The sequence below is a fragment of the Impatiens glandulifera genome, chromosome 6 (genome assembly GCF_907164915.1).
Source record: "Impatiens glandulifera chromosome 6, dImpGla2.1, whole genome shotgun sequence".
In the NCBI taxonomy this organism is placed as follows: domain Eukaryota; kingdom Viridiplantae; phylum Streptophyta; class Magnoliopsida; order Ericales; family Balsaminaceae; genus Impatiens; species Impatiens glandulifera.
The window spans coordinates 385449-407960 of NC_061867.1; the positions used below are offsets into that span (position 1 = coordinate 385449).

Sequence of the window (22512 nt, forward strand, 5' to 3'; positions counted from 1 at the left end):
AAATTAAGATTGGACTAATTTTTTCTCTCCCTTGTTATTTATATGGGCCATAAAAAGGTTGAAAGCCCAGTAAGGAAATGAGGCAAACCCTAACTAACTTTGTATGTTGTATTTAGTTTAATATCTATTTCGGCACTCGAGACTTCAAGACTATTGAAATTTCTCACCTATTAAATATTTTTATTAAAATTTCTCTTTACCAAATTATTATTGATTCAAACTTTAGTCAATTTTGATTTTTTAAAATTATTTATTAAACTAAGTCAATATGAAAGATAAAGATACAAACAAAAGTTTGATACTTTGAATTAATAGGAATGATGGTAGACCGAAGAATAAACCGGGTATAAAAAATAAAAATGAAATGTGACAAACAGTTAATAAATATCAGAAGATTCTATGGTCAAAATGATAAATGAAATGTACGGTTAATAATAAATTGCAAGTAAAAAACATAAGAGCAATTTCCTAGTGCTTGGCTTGATCCTTGGGATCTTTCATTAATTATTTGTTAAATAATTCTAATGACCTATTTTTAAATTTGATTAAATATCATTTTAAAAAAACAATCATATCTATTTAAGTTTTATCATTTGATAAAATTATCTATAAAAATAAAAGTTTCTCAATAATCACCTCCCAAAAAATAAAATAAATTATTTGCTGAATATTTTTTATTACTCTTATTTCAATTGATACTTTAAAATTACGGATCCGTTAAAGTTGTTTGTGATGTAACAAAAAAGACAATAAAATTGTTTCTTATTTTAGAAAAAAAAAAAATGTACATCCCTATTCACATGACTGACACATTTTACTATGGGCCTCGATAGTATTTATTATTATTATTTTTTGAAATAATAAAACATTTTTTTATTATTAATATAGATAACGTAAGCAACAAAGTAATAACTAAATAATTTAAAATACCTGTTTAAATTATTATAAAATATCAATGATACTAGCTATTTCTGGAAATTTTTATATGTATTCTTATACATTTTATTTATTTATTTTTAGGCTATTTAAGATATGTGATTTTTTTAATTAAAAATAATCAAACTAATATTAAGAATTACTATTTTCAATTGAATTATCTTATTGATTGAATAGTAAATAATTTATCTTTATTAATTTTATATAATATTCATATATTTTTATTAATAATATAAGAAAGTCAGCTAGATAGATATATTATTTTTTATAATATAAAACATTATTTAATAAAAAAAAATCAACCATTTCTAAAATGACTTGACTTCCTTGATTTGATGTACGTGTTTGGCCTAATTTGTGGGTGATTTAAGAAAATAAAAATAAAAATAAAATTTAAATGAATCTGAGACTATATATGGAATTCAAATCAAAATTGAAAAGTAGAAGACGATGAAGAAGTCACAATTAATCAAAATTGAAATCTGTAACATCTGCTCTCACTTTAATTCATTAATTAATTAATACAAACAAAGCCAGCCATGGAAATTTTAATAAACAAAACCTAGTTCTCTTCTCTCTCTCTAACCTGGTAACCGCGATGGGCTTATCTCAAGAAACCGACGAACCACTGACGCCGGCGGGAAGAATGTTCCTCCGGCCGGAATTCGATCAAATAATCCACTGTGTTATCGGCCTCGATCGTGAAATTGACGTTGAAGCAATTAAACTCCAAGTAGAAAAATCCGCCATGGTTCAACACCCAAGATTCTCCAGTCTCTTCGTCCGTGACCGCCACGGCCGTGAGCGCTGGCGCAAGATCCAAGTCGATATCGACCGCCACATCATCGTTCACGAAGGACCCGTCATCGGAGACTCTGTTCCCGATGAAATCACCGACGAAGATTCAGTCAACGATTACATCGCCGATCTCGCCGTTTCGTCTCCTCTCAGCACCGATAAGCCTCTATGGGAAATTCATATCCTCAAGGCTCATAAATGCGTCGTCTTGCGCGTGCACCATTCACTTGGGGATGGGGTTTCGCTTATGTCTCTGTTCTTAACTTGTTGCCGGAGAGATGAAGATCCTTCTCAATTGCCCACAATCTTAACCGCCGGCCCCGGGGAAAGATCCAAGGCGTTGAATCCGAGGAAGGGTTTGTGGAAGTTAGCTATGGCGGCGTGGCTGACGGCTTTATATGTGATGGAATTCGTAATGAGAAGTTTGTTTCTGAAGGACAAGAAGACGATCCTGACCGGCGGCGATGGCGTTGAACTGTGGCCGAGGAAGATTGCTACGGCGAAGTTAATCTTGGAAGACATGAAAATTGTTAAAAAATCCATCGCCAATTCTGTAAGTCAAAAGCCGCCGACTTTATTAATCCCAATCTTAGTAATTAGGTTTTAATCAACTTATTTTGCATTTACAGACTATTAACGACGTTCTAATGGCGGTGACCTCCTCCGGCTTGTCCAAATATCTTAAACTCCGATCTCCAAAAGGTAATGAACCCAGATAATTATCCTTTCCATCTCTATCAATTCTATTACTAAACTATATTTATATGGACGCCGGCGGCCAGCGCCGGCCACTGATTATATCTCTCTCTTGCAGCTCTGCCGGAGGGACACCGTATTACCGGCGTTGCCTTTGTTAACCTGAGGAAACAGCCTGGCCAGTTGGTTAGTCTTCAAAAAAAAAAGCCCTAATATATTTTATTGGATGTTTAATAATTTATTAATCCATTGTTATTATATTATTTATTAACAAATAAGCTTCTGATTTTTTGTTTTCTAAGTTATCATTACACCCATCATATGCATATAAGTTGAATCCGTTTTTGTTTTTCTTGATTAGGATACAATTTGACTTATACTAAGTTTATCCTCTATATAATAATTTATTCAATAGAGGAGAAAGGTAGATAAAAAAACGTTTATGTAGAAAAATTACTGTAACAAACACAGAATATTACCGTAAATGTTAAACGAACAGCTTATAATCCAAATAATATGCGGCCTAATTTTGTATTTTATGTTTTGCGTTTCATAGGAGCTTTCCCAATTGATGAAAAGCAAGTCAGGATCGCGGTGGGGAAACAAAATAGGCATTGTTCTTATGCCCTTTCGATACCAAGTAGGTGGAACCGACCCGTTGCAAAGCTTGCGATGGGCTAAGGCGATGGTCGATAAAAAGAAGCTCTCTCTGGAGTCTTTCTTCTCCCACAAATTCGGACTTCTTGTCATGTCTTGTTTTGGACCAAAGGTAACGAATTAATTATTGATCTACTAAATGTTAATTTTAAGTTATGATTATTATTATTATTTAATTTGTGGGGACTTTGATAGGTGGCGACTAGTTTGATTAAAAGAGTTGTAAACAACACAACGTTCACAATATCTAATGTGGTTGGGCCACAGGAAGTGCTAACGCTTGCTGGCCACAAAATAACATACATTAGAGTCAACACTTCTAGTCTCTCCCACGTATGTTGTTAATCAAGTAGTGTCTCTATTCATTTTCCTATTATTGTATCGACGTCCAATTAATTTCATTTATTTCTTTCTTATCGAAGGCGATTACGATGCATATGGTGAGCTATGCTGGCAAAGCGGACATTCAAATATTGGCGGCTAAGGATATCATACCCGACCCACAAGTGCTAGCTAGGTGCTTTGAAAGCTCACTACAAGAAATGAAGAAAGCTGCAATTGATCAAATTGGCATAAGTGAATGAAGTCCACTCATTATTTTACATTTTAAAACATGGAAACAAGGGCTAATGATTCAATATATACTTGTACATGTAGTTGTAATGCAATCACAAATTCATACATGTAACTTTGTATTTTGTTTCCTTTACTCACAAATTGCAATATATGTTGGCTTAGTTTACATATAAATAATTCGGATACTGCATTGTTGGAATTAAGCTAATTCCATTAATAAATGGAAATAAGATTGTGAATAAATAAAATCAAATAAAATTCACACAAATTCAAACGTGAATTAACGGTGAATTTAATCCAAACTACAATTAAATATTAATTATTTAATTAATATTTAATGCCTAATTAAAAAATTAAAGTATAATGTTATGATAAACATTTAACTTTAATTGCCTATCAATTGGCTAACGTTTAGACTCTTCAATTTGCTAGGATTGAATGTCTAACATTGTATTTCAACAAATTAACGTATAGGCAACGATGTTAATTAGTTATGGACTAATTAACAAATGAATGAGCAATATTTATTGTTAATAAACGTTTGGATGGTTTTATTTGAAGGTTTAATTCTCAACAATATATACCCATTCATTATTCATTTCACATCATTTCAATCATCTTATATTTTTCTCACTCTAGAATTCCAAAAGCCCTCTTCTTGTTTTGTGAATGTGTTAGATAAATTCATACCGGTTCAAATAAACCTAACTTAAACAAACTTCCTACGCAGGAACAAAGAACCGGACCGGATGAACAAAAGAAAACCAACTGAAGAAACCGAACCGGTCAAGCTACCAAACCGATCAAGAGTATTCGGTACGTGACCGCACAGAGGAAGGATCGGCCAAAGCCTAAAAGCCAGATCTATCAAATAGCCGATCAATCCTCAAGACAAACATAACCGGAATAAGCCCGGTCTCTTCACTATCAAAAGATATTCGGCCAAGTCAAGCGGCCAACCTAGGCCAAGTCAAGAGGCCGACCTGCACAAGAAGACACTTTGGGTATCTGTTGAGAATGATACCAAAGGAACAGACTGAATACTTCCATATCCATGCAAGTCTGAGGAAAGACTGTAGGCTGCAGAAAACAGTACTACCGGATCTTTCTACTTCGGGATAAGCCAGAAAGGAAATCTTCAAAGTACAGACAACTGTCCAAGCAGACAGTGCCTACATTGAGTAAAAGACAAACCCAGCAGGTTTGCTTTACAGACCGGCAGGTCTGAAACAGGATGCCAGGTCTGAGATTGACCGTCAGGTCTGAGGAGAAGACCGCAGGTCTGAGACACTGAATCACTGCATCTCTGATCAGCCAATCAGATTCAAGGCTTTGAAATATGACCGTTGGCATATTTCACCTATAAAAGGAGGCAGTTGCAGAAGAGTAAATGCGGGACATAAGGGCAGTTACTAAGTGAGACAAACATTGAGATAACAAAAGCTAAGTGCATTTACTACAAGTGATAACAGTGTGGTATTCTAAGAAAGCCTAAGTGCTAAATTCTAAGTGTGTGTTACAATTTCGGTGTGAATTGTAAGAGTGTTATCGAGCAGGAAATAAGTCTCGATCGAATTGTATTTGTATTCCTTAGTGAATATCCTTCTCGCGGTTTCGAGAGGAAGGGGTGACGTAGGAGTTTTATCTCCGAACATCCATAAAACTCTGTTGTGTTATTTACTTTCTGTTGGCTTCATTACATAACCGACTAACCTAATCATACCGCCCCAAACCGAATCTCTACTTATCACACCGAACATCCAGATTGCCAAAACCGACCCACCATTCTTCAAATCTCTATCATCCGAAACCGACTCCGCCTATCATACACGTGTACTGCTTCAACCTGAAAGCAAACCTCTTCCGCGCTTGAACCTAGTTCAAGGGTTTGTGACAGGTTGTGTAGTATTGAAACCCCAGTGTTAATCTCTAACCGGATTAACCACCACCCTACGAGTGAGAACCGCTAACCGGTCCAACCCCCGGTCCACCAGCGGCGACCTAGATCCTAACAATTGGTATCAGAGCAGTTAGTTTCAATACTCAAGCAAACATGTATCAAGATAGGCCTCCAATGCTAGAAGGTGATGACTTTGCCAACTGGAAGGCACGCATGCACCTACATCTAGTCACCTTGGATGATGAAATGGAATCCGTTCTAACCGAAGGACCGATAGTCATTGATAAAGACAGAAAAGAATGGACAGCTGATGATAGAAGAAGGAACAATCTGGACAACCATGCAAGAAACCGGATCTCCAACAGCGTGGACAGAAATACATACTGCAAGATCAGAGATTGCAAAACCGCAAAGGAGACTTGGAACACGGTCATCCAGATCTTTGAGGGAAATGAAAGAACAAAGGAGAACAAAATAATGGTGGCCACACAGAGGTTTGAAAGCATCAAAATGAAACCAGGGGAAACTATGAAGGAATACAGTGACCGGTTCACTGGTGTATTAGATGAGTTAGCAAATCTGGGCAAGAAATACGACAACAAAGAGGTCATTATGAAGGTCTTGAGATCTCTTCCGAGTGCTTGGGATATAAAGACGATGGTCATGAGAGAATCAAAGAGCCTACGTAAGATGAAATTATACGATGTATTCGAAGATCTTAAGGCATATGAATTCGAGATGAATTCCAGAACTGAAGAGGAAGTCTCGGCCTCAACGTCAACCAGAGCACTGTTCACATCTACGGAACCGGCTGCACCTGTTCCTGCTCCTATATCTACATCTGCACCGGTACCGATTCCTGCACCTGCACCAATCAGAACCGCCGGACAGTTTACTGAGGACGCCATGGCAATGCTTGCACAGAAGTTTGGGAGGTTCATGAAAAGGAGCCAACCGACAAACAACTACTATGGTGACAAATCCAATATAAGATGCTATAACTGTAACTGTATGGGACACTTTAAGTGGGAATGCAGGAAACCAAGGAGAGATACACAGAAACCAGACTACCAAAACAACCGGAACAACTATCAACAAACCGGTGAAGGAAGTGAAGTACCGAAAGCACTGATAGCCGATGATGGAGGAAGCCTATGGGCTCACAGTGACAGTGACGATGACCTCACATGTCTCATGGCAAATGAGGAACAGGTATTTGACTCTCCTTGTGAAGAATTTACTAAAGATGAGTTATATAATGCATTGAATGACATGGTAGAAGAATATAAGAACCTATTGACCATGTTACCTAAGCACCTCAACATCAAAACCGATCCCATAGTACCTATCCCAGTAGAACCAGAGGTACTCATCACAACCGAACCGGAGGTCATGCAATCTGATGATACTCATACCCTAGAAACCGAATTAGACTCTAAGATCGAACAACCTAGTGAGTCGATTAGAGAACTAACCGAGAAAGAGAATGCCAGATTTCAATATACGATGGCCGCCTATAGGAGATCTAGCGATATAGTAAAGAACCTGAATAAAGAATACAGGCATCCACGTTGTAAGAATGGCCTAGGATACACAGAGAACAGATCTAAAAACCGAAAATCCATATGGAAAGCAAAGCTTACAAAAGGAAACCTTCCCTTTATAAAATTCCTTAAGAGCACCTGTACAGCTGAAGAAGAGGAGACCGCGTATTATAGGGAAGAAAAGACAAAGTATGACTATGTTGGCCCAACCGATTCATGGCTTGACCTTGAGAAAAGGAAAGCAGAAATCCTCAAATATAAGAAAGACTTCCCTGAACCACGTAGATCAAACTATAGATCATCAAACCAAAGACCATCATCATTTAGGTCATCTGTAGGGAAACCGAAATACACCAGACCAAGTGTGAGGAGAACAGTTGAAACTTTAGCAAAGAAGACCGTTCGATTTATCAAGGTTTGGGTACCTAAGGGACTAATCACATGTGGACCCAAGTAAATGTGGGTACCAAATAGTTGTAAATATGTACTTTTTGCAGGATCCAAAGAAACGGCTAGGAAACTCTGAATGGTTCTTGGACAGTGGTTGCTCCAGGCACATGACCGGAAATAGCAATTTAATAATCGACATCAGATCAGTAACCGGTGCTCCAATTACCTTCGGTGACAACTCTAAAGGTAAAACCGTGGGCAAGGGTAAGATTGTCCATGGTAACCTAACTATTGATAATGTACTTCTAGTTGAAAACCTACGTTTTAATCTACTTAGCATTAGTCAGATGTGTGATGCCGGATACACAATAGAATTCCTTAAACATGCATGCTTAGTTAAGAACTCTCAAGGGATAGTACTACTAACCGGAAATAGGATAGGTAACATCTACAAGGTAGACTGGAAAACTAGAGTAGAACACCCTATATGCATGATAGCTAAAACTGATCAAACCTGGCTATGGCACAAAAGACTAAACCACCTAAACATGAAAACCTTAAACTACATTCGTGGTAAGAAATTAGTTGAAGGCATCCCATATATAGTATTTAACCAGGATAAGGTTTGTTCAGCATGCCAAATGGGTAAACAAACTAGGTCATCGTTTAAGAGCAAAGGAAATCTCCAATCTAGCCGATGCCTAGATCTTCTTCACATGGATTTATTTGGACCAATTCAGGTCATAAGCCTAGGCGGTATGCTCTACACCATGGTAGTTATTGATGATTATTCTAGATATACATGGGTCATATTTTTACCATCTAAACGTGAAACGGTATCAAACCTAATCAACCTCCTTAAGCGTTTGCAAAATGAAAAATCAACTCGTATAAATTGCATTCGAAGCGATAGAGGTACCGAATTTACTAATAGCACATTAACTGCATATCTTGATGAATCCGGCATTAGACACGAGTTGTCTAGTGCTAGGACTCCTCAACAAAATGGCCTGGCCGAGAGAAGAAACCGGACTCTCAAGGAAGCCGCACGGTCCATGATAGCCGACTCCGGCATTGCTCAGAAATATTGGGCTGAAGCTATCAACACTGCATTCCATACACAAAATCGGTCTTTGATTAACAGATTTCACAACAAAACACCATATGAGGTTTATTTTAACAGAGTTCCTAAACTTAAATACCTCAGGATTTTCGGCTGTAAATGTTATATTCATAATAATGGTAAAACCCAACTCACTGCTTTTGATGCAAAGACCGACACCGGCATTATGCTAGGATACTCGTCAGTAAGTAAAGCATATAGAGTATATAACAATAGAACTGCAACCATGGAGGAAACAATTCACGTTGTTTTCGATGAATCGGTTGAAAGCAACACTGCTTCATGCTTTGATCTACATAACAGACTGGAAAATAACGATATTCATTCTGATAGCGAAGATGAGACCCCGGTCTTCAGGGGATTTGTCCATGACCTAATGGGTAATATTGATACCCAGCCGGATCAAGCTGTTTCACAGCAGGAAGCTGACACCTCGGTCCAACCCGAGGAAGCCGGTCGGTCTGACAATCTTGGTCAGCCTACCGACATGTCTAGCCTTGATCAATTAAACGGTAACTTGGTAGACACCTTTGAACTGAATCTCAGAAGAAATAGTAAACATCCTCCTGAGCAAATTATAGGTGACCCTTCAGAACCTGTTCGAACTAGGAGTCAACTTCTGGAAGGATATTTTAACTCTGCTTTTATATCCCAGATTGAACCGAAAAGAATAGATGAAGCATTGTCAGATCCGGACTGGATCTTGGGAATGCAAGAAGAACTAAACCAGTTCGAGAGTAGTAAAGTCTGGTACTTAGTTCCCAGACCGAAAGATAAATCGGTCATAGGAACCAGATGGGTATTCAGAAACAAACTCAATGAGGACGGTTTGGTCACGAGGAACAAAGCCAGATTAGTGGCTCAAGGCTACAAACAGGAAGAAGGCATTGACTTTGAAGAGTCATTTGCTCCTGTAGCCAGGATTGAAGCCATTAGGATTTTTCTTGCATTTGCTGCTTTCAAAAATTTCAAAGTTTTTCAAATGGATGTCAAAAGTGCATTTCTGAACGGTGATATACGTGAAGAAGTGTACGTTGAACAGCCACCCGGCTTCAAGAACGCTGCACTTCCAAACCATGTATACCGACTAAACAAAGCTTTATACGGTCTAAAGCAAGCACCAAGAGCCTGGTATGATACACTGACCGCATTCCTATTAGAGCATGATTTCACCATCGGTTCAGTGGATAAGACCTTGTTCAAATTTGAAAAGAAGGACCATATCCTACTTGTTCAAATCTATGTAGATGATATTATTTTTGGTTCCACTGACCCCAAGCTTTGTGACAAATTTTCAAAAATGATGACTGACAAATTTGAAATGAGTATGATGGGAGAATTAAGTTTCTTCCTAGGTCTTCAGGTTAAGCAACTCAAGGAAGGAACATTCATCAGTCAACCGAAATATACCAAGGAGCTCCTGAAGAAATTCGGCATGGATACCTGCTCCTCGGCGGCCACTCCAATGAGTTCATCCATTAAATTGGACAGAGATGATGAAGGGCAATCAGTAGATCAGATTGCATACCGGGGCATGATCGGTTCCCTGCTATATCTGACAGCAAGTAGACCGGACATCCTGTTTGCAGTTGGTGTATGTGGGAGATTTCAAGCAAATCCAAAGCAATCCCATTACACAGCCGCAAAGAGGATACTGAAGTATCTAAAGGGCACACCTGATGTCGGTCTGTGGTACCCAAAGGACTCATCATTCAATCTAACGAGCTACTCAGACGCAGACTATGCAGGCTGCAAGATTGACAGAAAGAGCACCAGCGGAACATGTCAGTTCCTTGGTGACCGACTGGTATCATGGCATAGCAAGAAGCAGACATCCGTGGCTACATCAACCGCAGAAGCTGAATACTTGGCGGCCGGAAGTTGCTGTTCTCAACTTCTCTGGATCCAACAACAGCTGAAGGACTTCGGTATTACAGCCGAAGAGTCCCCAATCTTCTGTGACAACACAAGTGCCATTGCGATTACATACAACCCGGTTCTCCATTCCAGAACCAAGCACATTGACATAAGGCATCATTTCATTCGAGAGCATGTCACGCTGAAGCATATCCGGCTGGAATACGTACCCACCGACCAACAAGTAGCCGATATCTTCACAAAGCCTCTACAGGAAGCTAAGTTCTCTCAATTTAGACTTACTCTCGGTTTAACCGACATCAGTCAGATCCTTCCTAAGGATACTTAAAAAGGAAAACCGGCTTCGACAGATAAAACAGGTAGTTCTTCTTAAGCTGCTGATCTTTGAATTCTCAAGATGCCTATGGAAGAACCGCCCAGCCCATCAGACAGAGTAAACCGACCGGCTACTTGGTGGAAACGCCAACTAACCGAATCAGGATGAACAACTGATGACTGACCGGTTCGGAAGCAGGTCATCCCAGATTATTTGAATTTCACAGATGTGGAACAACTACCAATGTTTGTAGATGTCTGTTCTGAAATGTTGCCTTTTCAAAGAAAACTGGTCGCGCCTAAAAAGACGTGAAGATTTTTTGATATCTTTCATGGTTCAGGCCTATGACCGACACCTAGACTGCAAACATACCCATTTTGGTGAAAAACCTTTTATCCTGCAGTTAATACATGTCATTCCATTTAATGCCTGGACAATAGGTTAGCCCCTAAACTAGTATTTAAGAGAGGGCAACACTCACCACAAAACTCACAAGTCACAAGAATACTCTCTCACTAAGGCAAACTAACCATGTCTTAATTCCCAAACATCCTCCAAGTAGATTTTGAATCCTGTACCGGTACCGAACACTATGAAGTGTATCGGATGATTAAGAAGTTAGAAGATACTGGTCTCCAGTATTTTCTGGATGATAAGCAAATCATCTACCCTGCATCCGTTATGGAATTCTACTACAATGCCAGAGTATTCCGGGGAACACCCCATTTTGAGACCCACATCCAATCCAAAGTTGGGGGGGTAATTTTCGACTTCACCGAGCAGGACTTTGGTCGGTGTTTCAGTCTGCCCAAGCAAGGGATCACAGATCTCAATCCTCCTGCAGACATTAAGGCTGAGGTATCCCTAGCCTTTGCCCGGTCACATGAACCTGTCAATGATCATGGTTCTAAATCTCTCTTGAGGGCTGAGTACCAGCTCCTCAATGATGTGTTAGGAAGGGGCATCTTTGGAAGAGATGTCACTAACACCTACTGCGTGGCAAGCTTCAACATGATGGCCGCCATCATTACTGGCACACCGGTAAACTGGTCCCGGGTGCTGTTCGACACCTTAGTTTGGATGATTAACGTTCAGTCAGTCGGTCTCATTCCCCAAATGAGCACCCTTCTGGTGGAACTCGGCGTTCCAACTTGCCCTGGCGAAAGCCTGAACCAGGCTCAGGTGCTAACTAGGGAAATGACCGACTCTTTCTATAGTCGGTTTGAGAGGGAATGGAGGAGGAGAAACTTCCACCCTCCTCGTTAAGTCACTTCATCTGGCATCCGGTCGTTTTGCTGCGTGTACCGGATGCACCATTAACCATATCGGCCTCATCCATGTCCACTTCGGTTTTATTTATGCTTTCCTTAACTTCATCATTTATGTATGTCATTTTCGGTGTTGTCTCTACCGTCTTCGGTCTCCATCTAATATATGTCATTATGTGTTAAATGCATAATCCAATTTAATGAGATAACTCCCAACCACCCGCACATTTAATTCCCAACTAATCTGGTTACTTTCCAACAAACATTTACCTCGAGATCTGCAAACCGCCACTTCCCAATGCACTTTGGAAAGGAAAAGATTCTTTCCCTTAATAAAACAAAACTAACCATCAATGCTCTGATTTTCCCTCCAAAACGATTCTATATAAGGAGCCATCCTCCCTTCACTTTCTCACATCCACAATCACTTGCACTTCTCTTGAATCTCTCTCTCTCTCTACATCATAATCATGCCAAGCCGAACTTTGGGAAATTTTCTAAGTGTTGACTTCGGCTCATGCTTGGCCGAATGGGACTATGACCACCCAAAGAAACACATGTTTGAAAGTCTCATTGTTACCGGTCTTCAAGCCTTCCTTGACGAATCCGGTCCCATACTGACTGAGGATGTCAAGGAATTTTTCAGAAATGCCGTTAACTGGGGAGATCGCATTGTAACCACGGTAAGGAATCATACCTTCCGGCTTGATGAAGCCGAATTTGCCTCCCTCTTCAATCTGCCTAAAGAAGGGTTCTCTGACTTTCCGGCCATGGAGGGAACTGATGAATACTACTATGTGTTCCGCTGTCTTGGAACCTTCGATACGGTGGAAACCCATGGGTTAAAGACCCGTCTCGGTCGTAGCACTCAGCTACTTCTTGAGATTGTCACTCGGTCCATTCTGTGCCAATCTGTAAATCAACGGTTTTCAAAGAATACCTACAATATGATGACCCACATCTACAACCACACGCCCATCAATTGGGCAGCGGTCCTCTTTCAAACTTTAAGGAAAATGGTGCGGACCAAGAAGGGTCTCGGCTTTGCACCCCACATCAGCAGGCTGATTCTCAAGTACCGGCCAGATTTTGGACCGGGTACACCGGCGTCCCCCTCAAACATTCTCGATAGAGATGCCGTGGTGGAAAAGTATTCCAGAATGGTGTTTACTGCTTAAACAACTCTATTTAAATGTCTTTCTTTCGTCCTATCGGCTTCCTTCTAATGAAATATCGTTTCAGTTTTGATCGCTTCTCTTTACTCTATGTATCTATCTAACATAACCGGCTTGATATCGTTCGTATCCGGTTTCATAAAATCTGCTTAAAACTGTTAAACGCCGATCAATCAAAATATCTGAATAAGCTTGAACATAATCTACCATTCGGTCTCGTAGAAAAATACGTCACCGATGACATAGGCAAAGTTTTGGAGGGAAAAACTCCCGCTCAAAGACACCGCACACCGTTTCGCACGAAACCATGTCCTTTCATTTTGGAGGGAAAACTCCCGCCCATTCATGATGGGACGGTTTGGCTTCCAAACCGTGCCTATAAAAGGAAAGCCTTCATCACATTTGTCACTTTCACAGAAATTCACTTTCTCTCTCTAAGCTACTAAATCCTTCGAAACCGATTTCTCTCCTTCTCAAACTATTCAAACATGGGTCGTGATGCGGTATTGTTCAAACTATACTCTCAAGTGGACTTTGATGAGATTCGGCAACATGGAACAACCGAGGCAAAAGACGTAATTGACCGACTCATTAAAACCGGTCTGGGATATTTTCTGGAGGGACCTCACGTAATCTACAAGAACGCGGTTGAAGAGTTCTTCAAAACCGCAACCGTTTCCTACGATAGGATCCTCGCAACGGTTTGCGGCTCCCAAATAGAAATCACCGAAGCCGTAGTGGCCGAAAGTCTGCATCTCCCAACTACCGGTATGGACGCAACAGCAGAGATGGACGACGACGTTTTTAAGATGGCTTGCCGCCGTGTATCAGCAACAAACAAGCCGGTTCCCACATCCGGAAAGAAACAACTGCTGAAACCGGAGCTCATCCCGGCGTGTGACGTTTTTGCCAGGGCGATACTGGCAAGGGGAGGAAATTTCAGCAATCTGACCAAAGACAAAATCAGAATGATTTTTCGTCTAATGGAAGGCACAGAGATCAACTGGGCAAGATCGGTCTTCAGCAACCTTATCGAAATGTTGAGACCGGACTCAGACAGGTCTTGGGGGTATGCCGTACAACTCGGCAAGATCTTCTTACATCTGAAGATCAAAGTCGGTCCCGGTGTTGGAATACTAAAACGCAGCATCATCCGATCAAGGCATTTTCTTCCAAGAAAGCAATCGGCTTCCAGTTCCACAGGTGGCCGAAAGAAGAAAGCCGCAAAGAAAAATACCCCGGCAAAAAAAAACACCAGAGGAAAGAGAAAAGAAAAAGTAATTTTCGAAGATCCACCTCAACAAACAGAGGATGAGGAGTGGGACGATGAGGAAGCCGACACAGAGGGAACCGAAAATAGAACGGACCATGACGATGATCTCTCGGCTCAAAGTCCAAACAATACCGAACATAGCATAAATCCTGAAACCACCGAGGGTGAGGACGGGGTTGACACAGGTGCCAATAATGAGGGCCTCAGCAGGGAAGAAGCCGATGAGGCCGAGGCCGAAAGATTAGCCCAGAATATCTTTCAGGGCATCATCAGGCGGGATGAGGACGTTATAAGCTTATACTTGGAGTGGCATGAGCACCGCTTCAACACGAACTATAAGAACATCATGACGGACTTGAACCAAGAGGATTGCTTCGCCAGGTTGGAGGAGGTGGAGGCCATGATTTTAAGCCTCACAAAATCCAACACCATTCATGAAGTACAATGCCGAACTTGCCTACTGATACCGAGAAGCCATCTTCGACAGATAAGAAGGCGTATCAGAAAGATTAAGGAAGAATATGCCGAAGGGGGATCGGTGTCTACAGTAGCACCGAGAGTATTGGATAAGCTTGAAAAGGGCAAACTGGAAATTCGGCAAGAAATAGACCGGCTGGAAGCCATATGCAATCTAAAAGAAGTACCGGTATATACCGCTCCAGTCATCGAAGAATTTCCAATTGACTGGACAACAACCTCAAGAGAAGACACTGAGACACCGAGGGGCATTGAGACACCTCTGCCAGAAAATGATGGGGAACCGACTTCGAAGTCTGTTGAGGTCCAAACTTTAGAGGATGTCGAGACACCGATACAGGACAATGCTGAAATACCGACTTCAAAGACTGTTGAGGTACAAAGTTTGGAAAATGTCGAGGTTCCAAACTCAGAAATTGAGGTAATAAACTTAGAGGATTCGGCTCAATTAGAACCTCCAAATGAAGAGGAGGCACCGATAAATCTTGACGAAAGAGCCGATCCAGATCCTACCGAGCTATCAACGCCTCCACCACCACCGGTAGTCACCGCTCCAGCGCCTCCTCAGGAATGGATTGATGACCTATTTCAAAAATTTGAAGTAGTTGTTTCGAAGCGGATTGAGGACCGACTCCGGCAGTTTGACACTTCAATATCAGAGAAGATTGATGACCGCATACTTGACCACAACGTCTCCAAGCTTCAACCGCTCAAGGATAGATGCGAGAACATTTTCGATACGGCTATGAAGTTCGCCAATGCGACAAAACAGGTTGTGGATCACCATCAAGCACGCCTGGAGCAACTCAGCACCGGACTATGGGAAGAGGCCGGTGAGCGAGAGAACTGTGCTCATCATATTTTAGCTCTGGAGGATCTCACTTCGGAATTAAAGAAGGATTTCGAACGGGTTGATCCGACAATTGAACGAGTCTCGGCACTGGAAAAGAAGAACGAAGATCTCGTGGCCGAAGTAAAGGCACTTACTGCGCAGATGGCCGAAATCCTGAAAGCTAAGGAAGCCGCGGATGCCGCTGCTATAGAGGCCGATGCTCTGGTTGCTAAGAGAGTCCAGGAAAGGCTGGACGCCGAGGTTAGCAGAGACAAAGAGGCGCCACGAGCGACTCAGCTGACCGAAGACGAAATAGAGGCCGAAAGAATAAGAAGGGCTGAGATCATGTATCCAGGATATGCTGAGAAATTGGCAAGACAGGTTGCAGCGGATGCCGAACGATTAGAAACGGAGCAACGAAGGCTGACGGGTTATGCAACCGAAAATGAGAAAAAGAAGAAGGCGGTCGCCTCCGCCTCAGCACCAAAGAAAAGAAAGAGGCCGGCTAGTAAGAAAGTTCGAATTGTCGAGACGCTCAACACAATCTCTGAACTGGTCGAGACGGGTACCTCGCAGCAAGCCGACCCAGTAGAGGACGAAATCGAAGAACAGCTGCGGTCCCGGTCTAAAAGACCACGATCTTCTCAACCGCAACCGCCACCACCACCAAAGAGAAAGAAGAGCGCCTACGAATTCACGGACTCAGAATAGGGACTATCCTTCTTTTTCTTACTTACCTTAGTATTTTTGCTTAGTACTTTCCGGTTATCTATGAATATATAAAGTTATTTTTGAATACCGGCCTTATTTTGCATTTCTACATGATTTTGATAATTTTAAATAAAATAATCAAAAAGGGAGAAATTGTTAGATAAAAGATAGAGATTCCTCCAAAACCCCTCCCCCAAAATTTTTCGAAAAATTCTCTAAATCTTTTTCAAAATCGGCCAAACAAAACAACCGGCCTACGGTTGCAAACTTACATAATTTTGATAATTTTAAATAAAATAATCAAAAAGGGAGAAATTGTTAGATAAATTCATACCGGTTCAAATAAACCTAACTTAAACAAACTTCCTACGCAGGAACAAGGAACCGGACCGGATGAACAAAAGAAAACCAACTGAAGAAACCGAACCGGTCAAGCTACCAAACCGATCAAGAGTATTCGGTACGTGACCGCACAGAGGAAGGATCGGCCAAAGCCTAAAAGCCAGATCTATCAAATAGCCGATCAATCCTCAAGACAAACATAACCGGAATAAGCCCGGTCTCTTCACTATCAAAAGATATTCGGCCAAGTCAAGCGGCCAACCTAGGCCAAGTCAAGAGGCCGACCTGCACAAGAAGACACTTTGGGTATCTGTTGAGAATGATACCAAAGGAACAGACTGAATACTTCCATATCCATGCAAGTCTGAGGAAAGACTGTAGGCTGCAAAAAACAGTACTACCGGATCTTTCTACTTCGGGATAAGCCAGAAAGGAAATCTTCAAAGTACAGACAACTGTCCAAGCAGACAGTGCCTACATTGAGTAAAAGACAAACCCAGCAGGTTTGCTTTACAGACCGGCAGGTCTGAAACAGGATGCCAGGTCTGAGATTGACCGTCAGGTCTGAGGAGAAGACCGCAGGTCTGAGACACTGAATCACTGCATCTCTGATCAGCCAATCAGATTCAAGGCTTTGAAATATGACCGTTGGCATATTTCACCTATAAAAGGAGGCAGTTGCAGAAGAGTAAATGCGGGACATAAGGGCAGTTACTAAGTGAGACAAACATTGAGATAACAAAAGCTAAGTGCATTTACTACAAGTGATAACAGTGTGGTATTCTAAGAAAGCCTAAGTGCTAAATTCTAAGTGTGTGTTACAATTTCGGTGTGAATTGTAAGAGTGTTATCGAGTAGGAAATAAGTCTCGATCGAATTGTATTTGTATTCCTTAGTGAATATCCTTCTCGCGGTTTCGAGAGGAAGGGGTGACGTAGGAGTTTTATCTCCGAACATCCATAAAACTCTGTTGTGTTATTTACTTTCTGTTGGCTTCATTACATAACCGACTAACCTAATCATACCGCCCCAAACCGAATCTCTACTTATCACACCGAACATCCAGATTGCCAAAACCGACCCACCATTCTTCAAATCTCTATCATCCGAAACCGACTCCGCCTATCATACACGTGTACTGCTTCAACCTGAAAGCAAACCTCTTCCGCGCTTGAACCTAGTTCAAGGGTTTGTGACAGGTTGTGTAGTATTGAAACCCCGGTGTTAATCTCTAACCGGATTAACCACCACCCTACGAGTGAGAACCGCTAACCGGTCCAACCCCCGGTCCACCAGCGGCGACCTAGATCCTAACAGAATGTTCTTCGAGTTCTTTGCTCGATATTTCCGTTGAAACCCGGTGATAGTTCAGGTACGCTGATCAAGTTCGATGAGTAGTGATTTTAGTGCAAAATCACTACAAGATTCGTTGTACCCTGGGAGACAGCCATCTGCGATAAGCTCCAGCACAAACGGGAGACGATGGAACTGTTTTAAGGGAAATGTGCTAAGCACATGCCTCGAATCAATAATTTATTCGGTGATATTGTTTTTCATATATTTTATTTATTTCATCTATTTGTAACACAATTTATATATATATTTCTGTTATTTTTCAAGACAAGATTTCTAACAATCTTAAAACAGTTTCTTTGTGCTAAGCTATTTAAGAGCTTGCACCATCGAATATATTTTTTGTCTTTGATGTTTCAGAAATACGAGTCGCGGTGTTGTGGAAGAGATGATGTTCATTTCGAAAAAAAAAATGAAAAAGATTCATCTTAAGGAATCAAGAAATAAAGATAAGTCTTTATTGCATATAAATATGTTTGATTATTAACACATATGTTCTTATGCTGTTAAAGCTTAGTTTTATAAGCTAATATATTTTGATATGAAAATTTTCTCAAGAAACATTAATTTGTATATTCATTATACAAATGTTATATAGAAAATAAATTAGAACACAATAATTTAATTTGTTCTAGTCTTATTTATAGATTTGTTTGGTTATTAAAATTATTAATAATAATGAATGAAAATAAGAAAGTAACTAATATGTTAGCTTTCAATTTTTATAAAATTTATGGTGTTAAAATTAATTATAATTGAAATATATGGTTTCAGTTTTAAAATAATTAATTATAATATATACCTTCTTTTTAATTAAACAATATAATTAATAAGAATATGGTAGGATGATTTAATAAATAAAGAGAGATGATATCTTTATTTATACATTGTTTTATATATTACATTTTATTATGGTAATAAGTTATGATTTTAAATGTGTATATATTCATTGTTTGACAGAGTTTAAGTCAAAAAGAAGAGAAAATTAAGTTTCTCTAAAAAGAAGACAAAAGGTCGTAAACAGTAATATAACATTGAAAGGGTGCATTGGCGCAGTGGTTCAAAGTTTAGACGTAATGATGTGTGGAGGAAAAGAGGTCATGTGTTCGAATCCAGCTGATGAGATGATTTCTTTTGTAGAAATCAGATTAGTTAAAATGACATTGGTCATTGATGTTAAAAACCATTCCAATTTCTTGTGTAGAAATTATGAGTTGAATGGGGGTAGTCAATGATTTCTTTATAGAAATCGGACTAGCTAAAATGACTTTAGTCGTTATTGATATTGAAACCATTCAAATTTCTTGTGTAGAAATTATGAGATGAATGGGATAGTCAATGATTTCTTTGTAGAAATCAGACTTGTTAAAGGTATTGATGTTGAAACCATTCCAATTTCTTGTAGAAATTATGAGATGAATGAATAGTCAATGATTTCTTGGTAGAAATCAGACTCCTTAAAATGACTCTATCCATTGATGTTGGAAATGAATGGTCTAGTTAATGATTTCTTTATAAAATTCAGACTGAGTCTTGATATGAAATCATTATAATTTCTTATGTAGAAATTATGAAATAAATTGAGCATAGAAATTTTAATTTCTTAAGATTAAATGATTTATTTGTGTTAGAACTTATTCTAATCATACATTGAAAGAGACAATTATGTAAGTCGAAATATTTTCGCAAAAATTATCTCGGTGAGAATGATCCACCTAGATTTGTTTTGAGCATTGTCACTTCACGTGGATTATCGTTCATAACACGATAATGTAATTACTTCGATTAAGACATGAGGTACGTTTGTAGTTATGTTTTATTTGATTATATTGCTAAGTGATTATTTATATATATCATGCATATTAGTTAATAATATGATGATTCATGTTATTCATAATAAGTATGATTATCTAAAAATTTATATACATATATAAATAAAGATTTATTTTTAATCTATTTTATTTTAATAGATAATTTTGAATTTTGTCACAAAACTATGTATTTTTTGATTGACAAATATTTGTTATAGAATGTTAAAGGTCATCTAATTAATTAATAAACAAATAATTGATGACATAAATACTTATAATTAGTTAGTTTTATATTTGATTAAAGTTAAACGATCAACATTCTATTAATTATTATGTATTTTATAAATATATTTTTATATATATGAAAGTTAATATATATTTGTTTAAATAATATATGAAATATTATTTATTTGATTATGTTTCTAAGTTATTGACTATATATATATTTGTTTTTGTCGTGGTGACTAAAATTAAAGAAGCAATAATATATAATATCATATATATGGATATATTAAATTTGGTATAATATAATATATTTGATATACATTGTTTAATTGTATCATAAAGACTTACTTAATTTGATAATTTTAAAATCAAATAATTACAAGGAAAGTCTTGTTTAATTTGAGAATAATATGGCAAACGTGCCAATATTGCGGGATGCAAACGTGCAACCGAAAATAAATGTTTAAGCGGCTTCGGCCAAAGATGCTTGAAACATTATGATTTCTTTTGTAGAAATCATGTGATATGGTGAATATTTATTTGATTAAATATTCTAATTTCTTTTATAGAAATTAAGTGTTGAAATAAATATTTTAATTGATTAAATATTTTTAATTTCTTATGTGGAGATTATGTGAAGAATGATTTATATATGAATAAACATTCTAATCTCTTGTATAGAAATTATATTTTATTCAATTAATTATTTATGATATAGTTATCTTATTCATTGTAGGATAAGTATAACAAAAGAAATTTGTAAAAGAATTGTGTGACAATTTCTTGATCAGTAAATTATTGATTTAAATTATACAAATGTGTGTGATTTAAAAAGGATACCAACACGAATGTGGGGGCAAATATTTTTATTGATTATAACACAAAAATAATTGTGTATATTATGATAAATGTAAAAATAATTTGTTGTTAGAGAAACATGTTCTCTATAAAAGATAAAGTTGCGCAACTTTATAAAAAGAAATAAAATAACAAGAAAATGTCTTGTTTATATTTGCTGAGTTGGTGTTCAAATCGATATTTTAGATTTGAGGATTTTGAAATCAAGAAATGTGTCATAGTTTGACATTATTTTCATAAAACTTTGAAGAACCAATGTCTTCAAAAGGATTTTATGAAATAAATGAAAAAGAAAGTTTATAAAGTCTTGAGATGACTTATAACAAATTTTATAATAATGATATGAAAATTTGATCATACTTTTATTTAAAAAATGGATGTGAGAATTATATATATATCATGAAGACAATGAAAATTATTTCATTATGTGTCTTTTGTATGATATTTTTATCGTTGAAAATTACGATAAAAATGATTAAATCCATAAAGGATATTAATTCCACTAAACGAAATATCATGTTATTATCAAATGATATATTGATATTATTAAATGAAAGACTTTACGTCTTAAAGTGAATATGTTTACACTTAGAAGTGCAATCTACGTATGGAAATCTTCTAAGAAACTTATGATGAATAGATTAAACGTTATAATCTATATTTTTGACTTATGTCGAAAAATAAAATATTTTTATGTAAAATATATAATCGTTTACACGAAGGCAGAATAGTTCAAAGACATTTTGTCTACTAGTTAGCCAAGTAAACAATATTTTCATAAAAAATTAAATGATAAGCATGTACGGATGACTATGCTTCTTATTAGAAGATGTTCCAAGGTTAACTAAGAATGTACCAACATAAATTTCTAATTATTGTGATAGTAATTAGAAATTGGACAAGTTTAGAGTCAGTGACAAGTCTAGACATACACGTCTTAGACATAATGTCATTAGACTATACTCTCTAATGAAGTTATCAAATTTGACTATGTAAGTCAAAGATAACATTGTGGATCCACTAATCAGATTATTGAATAGAGAGATAGTTTGAAGTCTTGTGAGACATTAGCCTACTATAAGTTGGTATGAAGGAAAACCCAACCTATGCAGACTGGAGATCCCAAGAACTAGGTTCAATGGGACAACCTAATTGTACTGACTTGGAAAGTTATTGTTGAGGATTAATCCTATAATGAAGCAATATATATTTTGACGAGGATAAGCATATCGCTTTTAATGATTCTTTGTGAACAAAGAGATCACCTATGTGAGGGAGAAGTGGGGCCGCTTTGAAGGAATTGCACGGCTCAATTCTAGACCCTCTCACAGAACCAGGCGCGTGTTCCATGGCCAAAACGGACACAACCATGA

The 22512-nt window shown here is 38.2% G+C and overlaps 1 protein-coding gene across 1 annotated transcript; it reads left to right on the top strand.

Annotated features, from left to right (window-relative positions):
• Positions 1–1479: 1479 nt before the first annotated feature.
• Positions 1480–3833, top strand: LOC124941127 (wax ester synthase/diacylglycerol acyltransferase 11-like). Its single transcript, XM_047481392.1, has 6 exons — positions 1480–2287; positions 2364–2436; positions 2549–2616; positions 2987–3199; positions 3283–3420; positions 3510–3833. The coding sequence occupies exons 1-6, from the start codon at positions 1535–1537 to the stop codon at positions 3669–3671; spliced, it is 1407 nt and encodes a 468-aa protein (XP_047337348.1). The 5' UTR covers positions 1480–1534; the 3' UTR covers positions 3672–3833.
• The last annotated feature ends 18679 nt before the right edge of the window (positions 3834–22512 follow it).

Excerpts from the sequence above, each read along its gene's own strand:
- LOC124941127 (XM_047481392.1), top strand. The coding sequence starts at position 1,535 with ATGGGCTTATCTCAAGAAACCGACGAACCACTGACGCCGGCGGGAAGA. Across the intron at positions 2,617-2,986 it reads GGAAACAGCCTGGCCAGTTG|GAGCTTTCCCAATTGATGAA; the intron begins GTTAGTCTTCAA and ends TGCGTTTCATAG. Across the intron at positions 3,200-3,282 it reads TGTCTTGTTTTGGACCAAAG|GTGGCGACTAGTTTGATTAA; the intron begins GTAACGAATTAA and ends GGACTTTGATAG.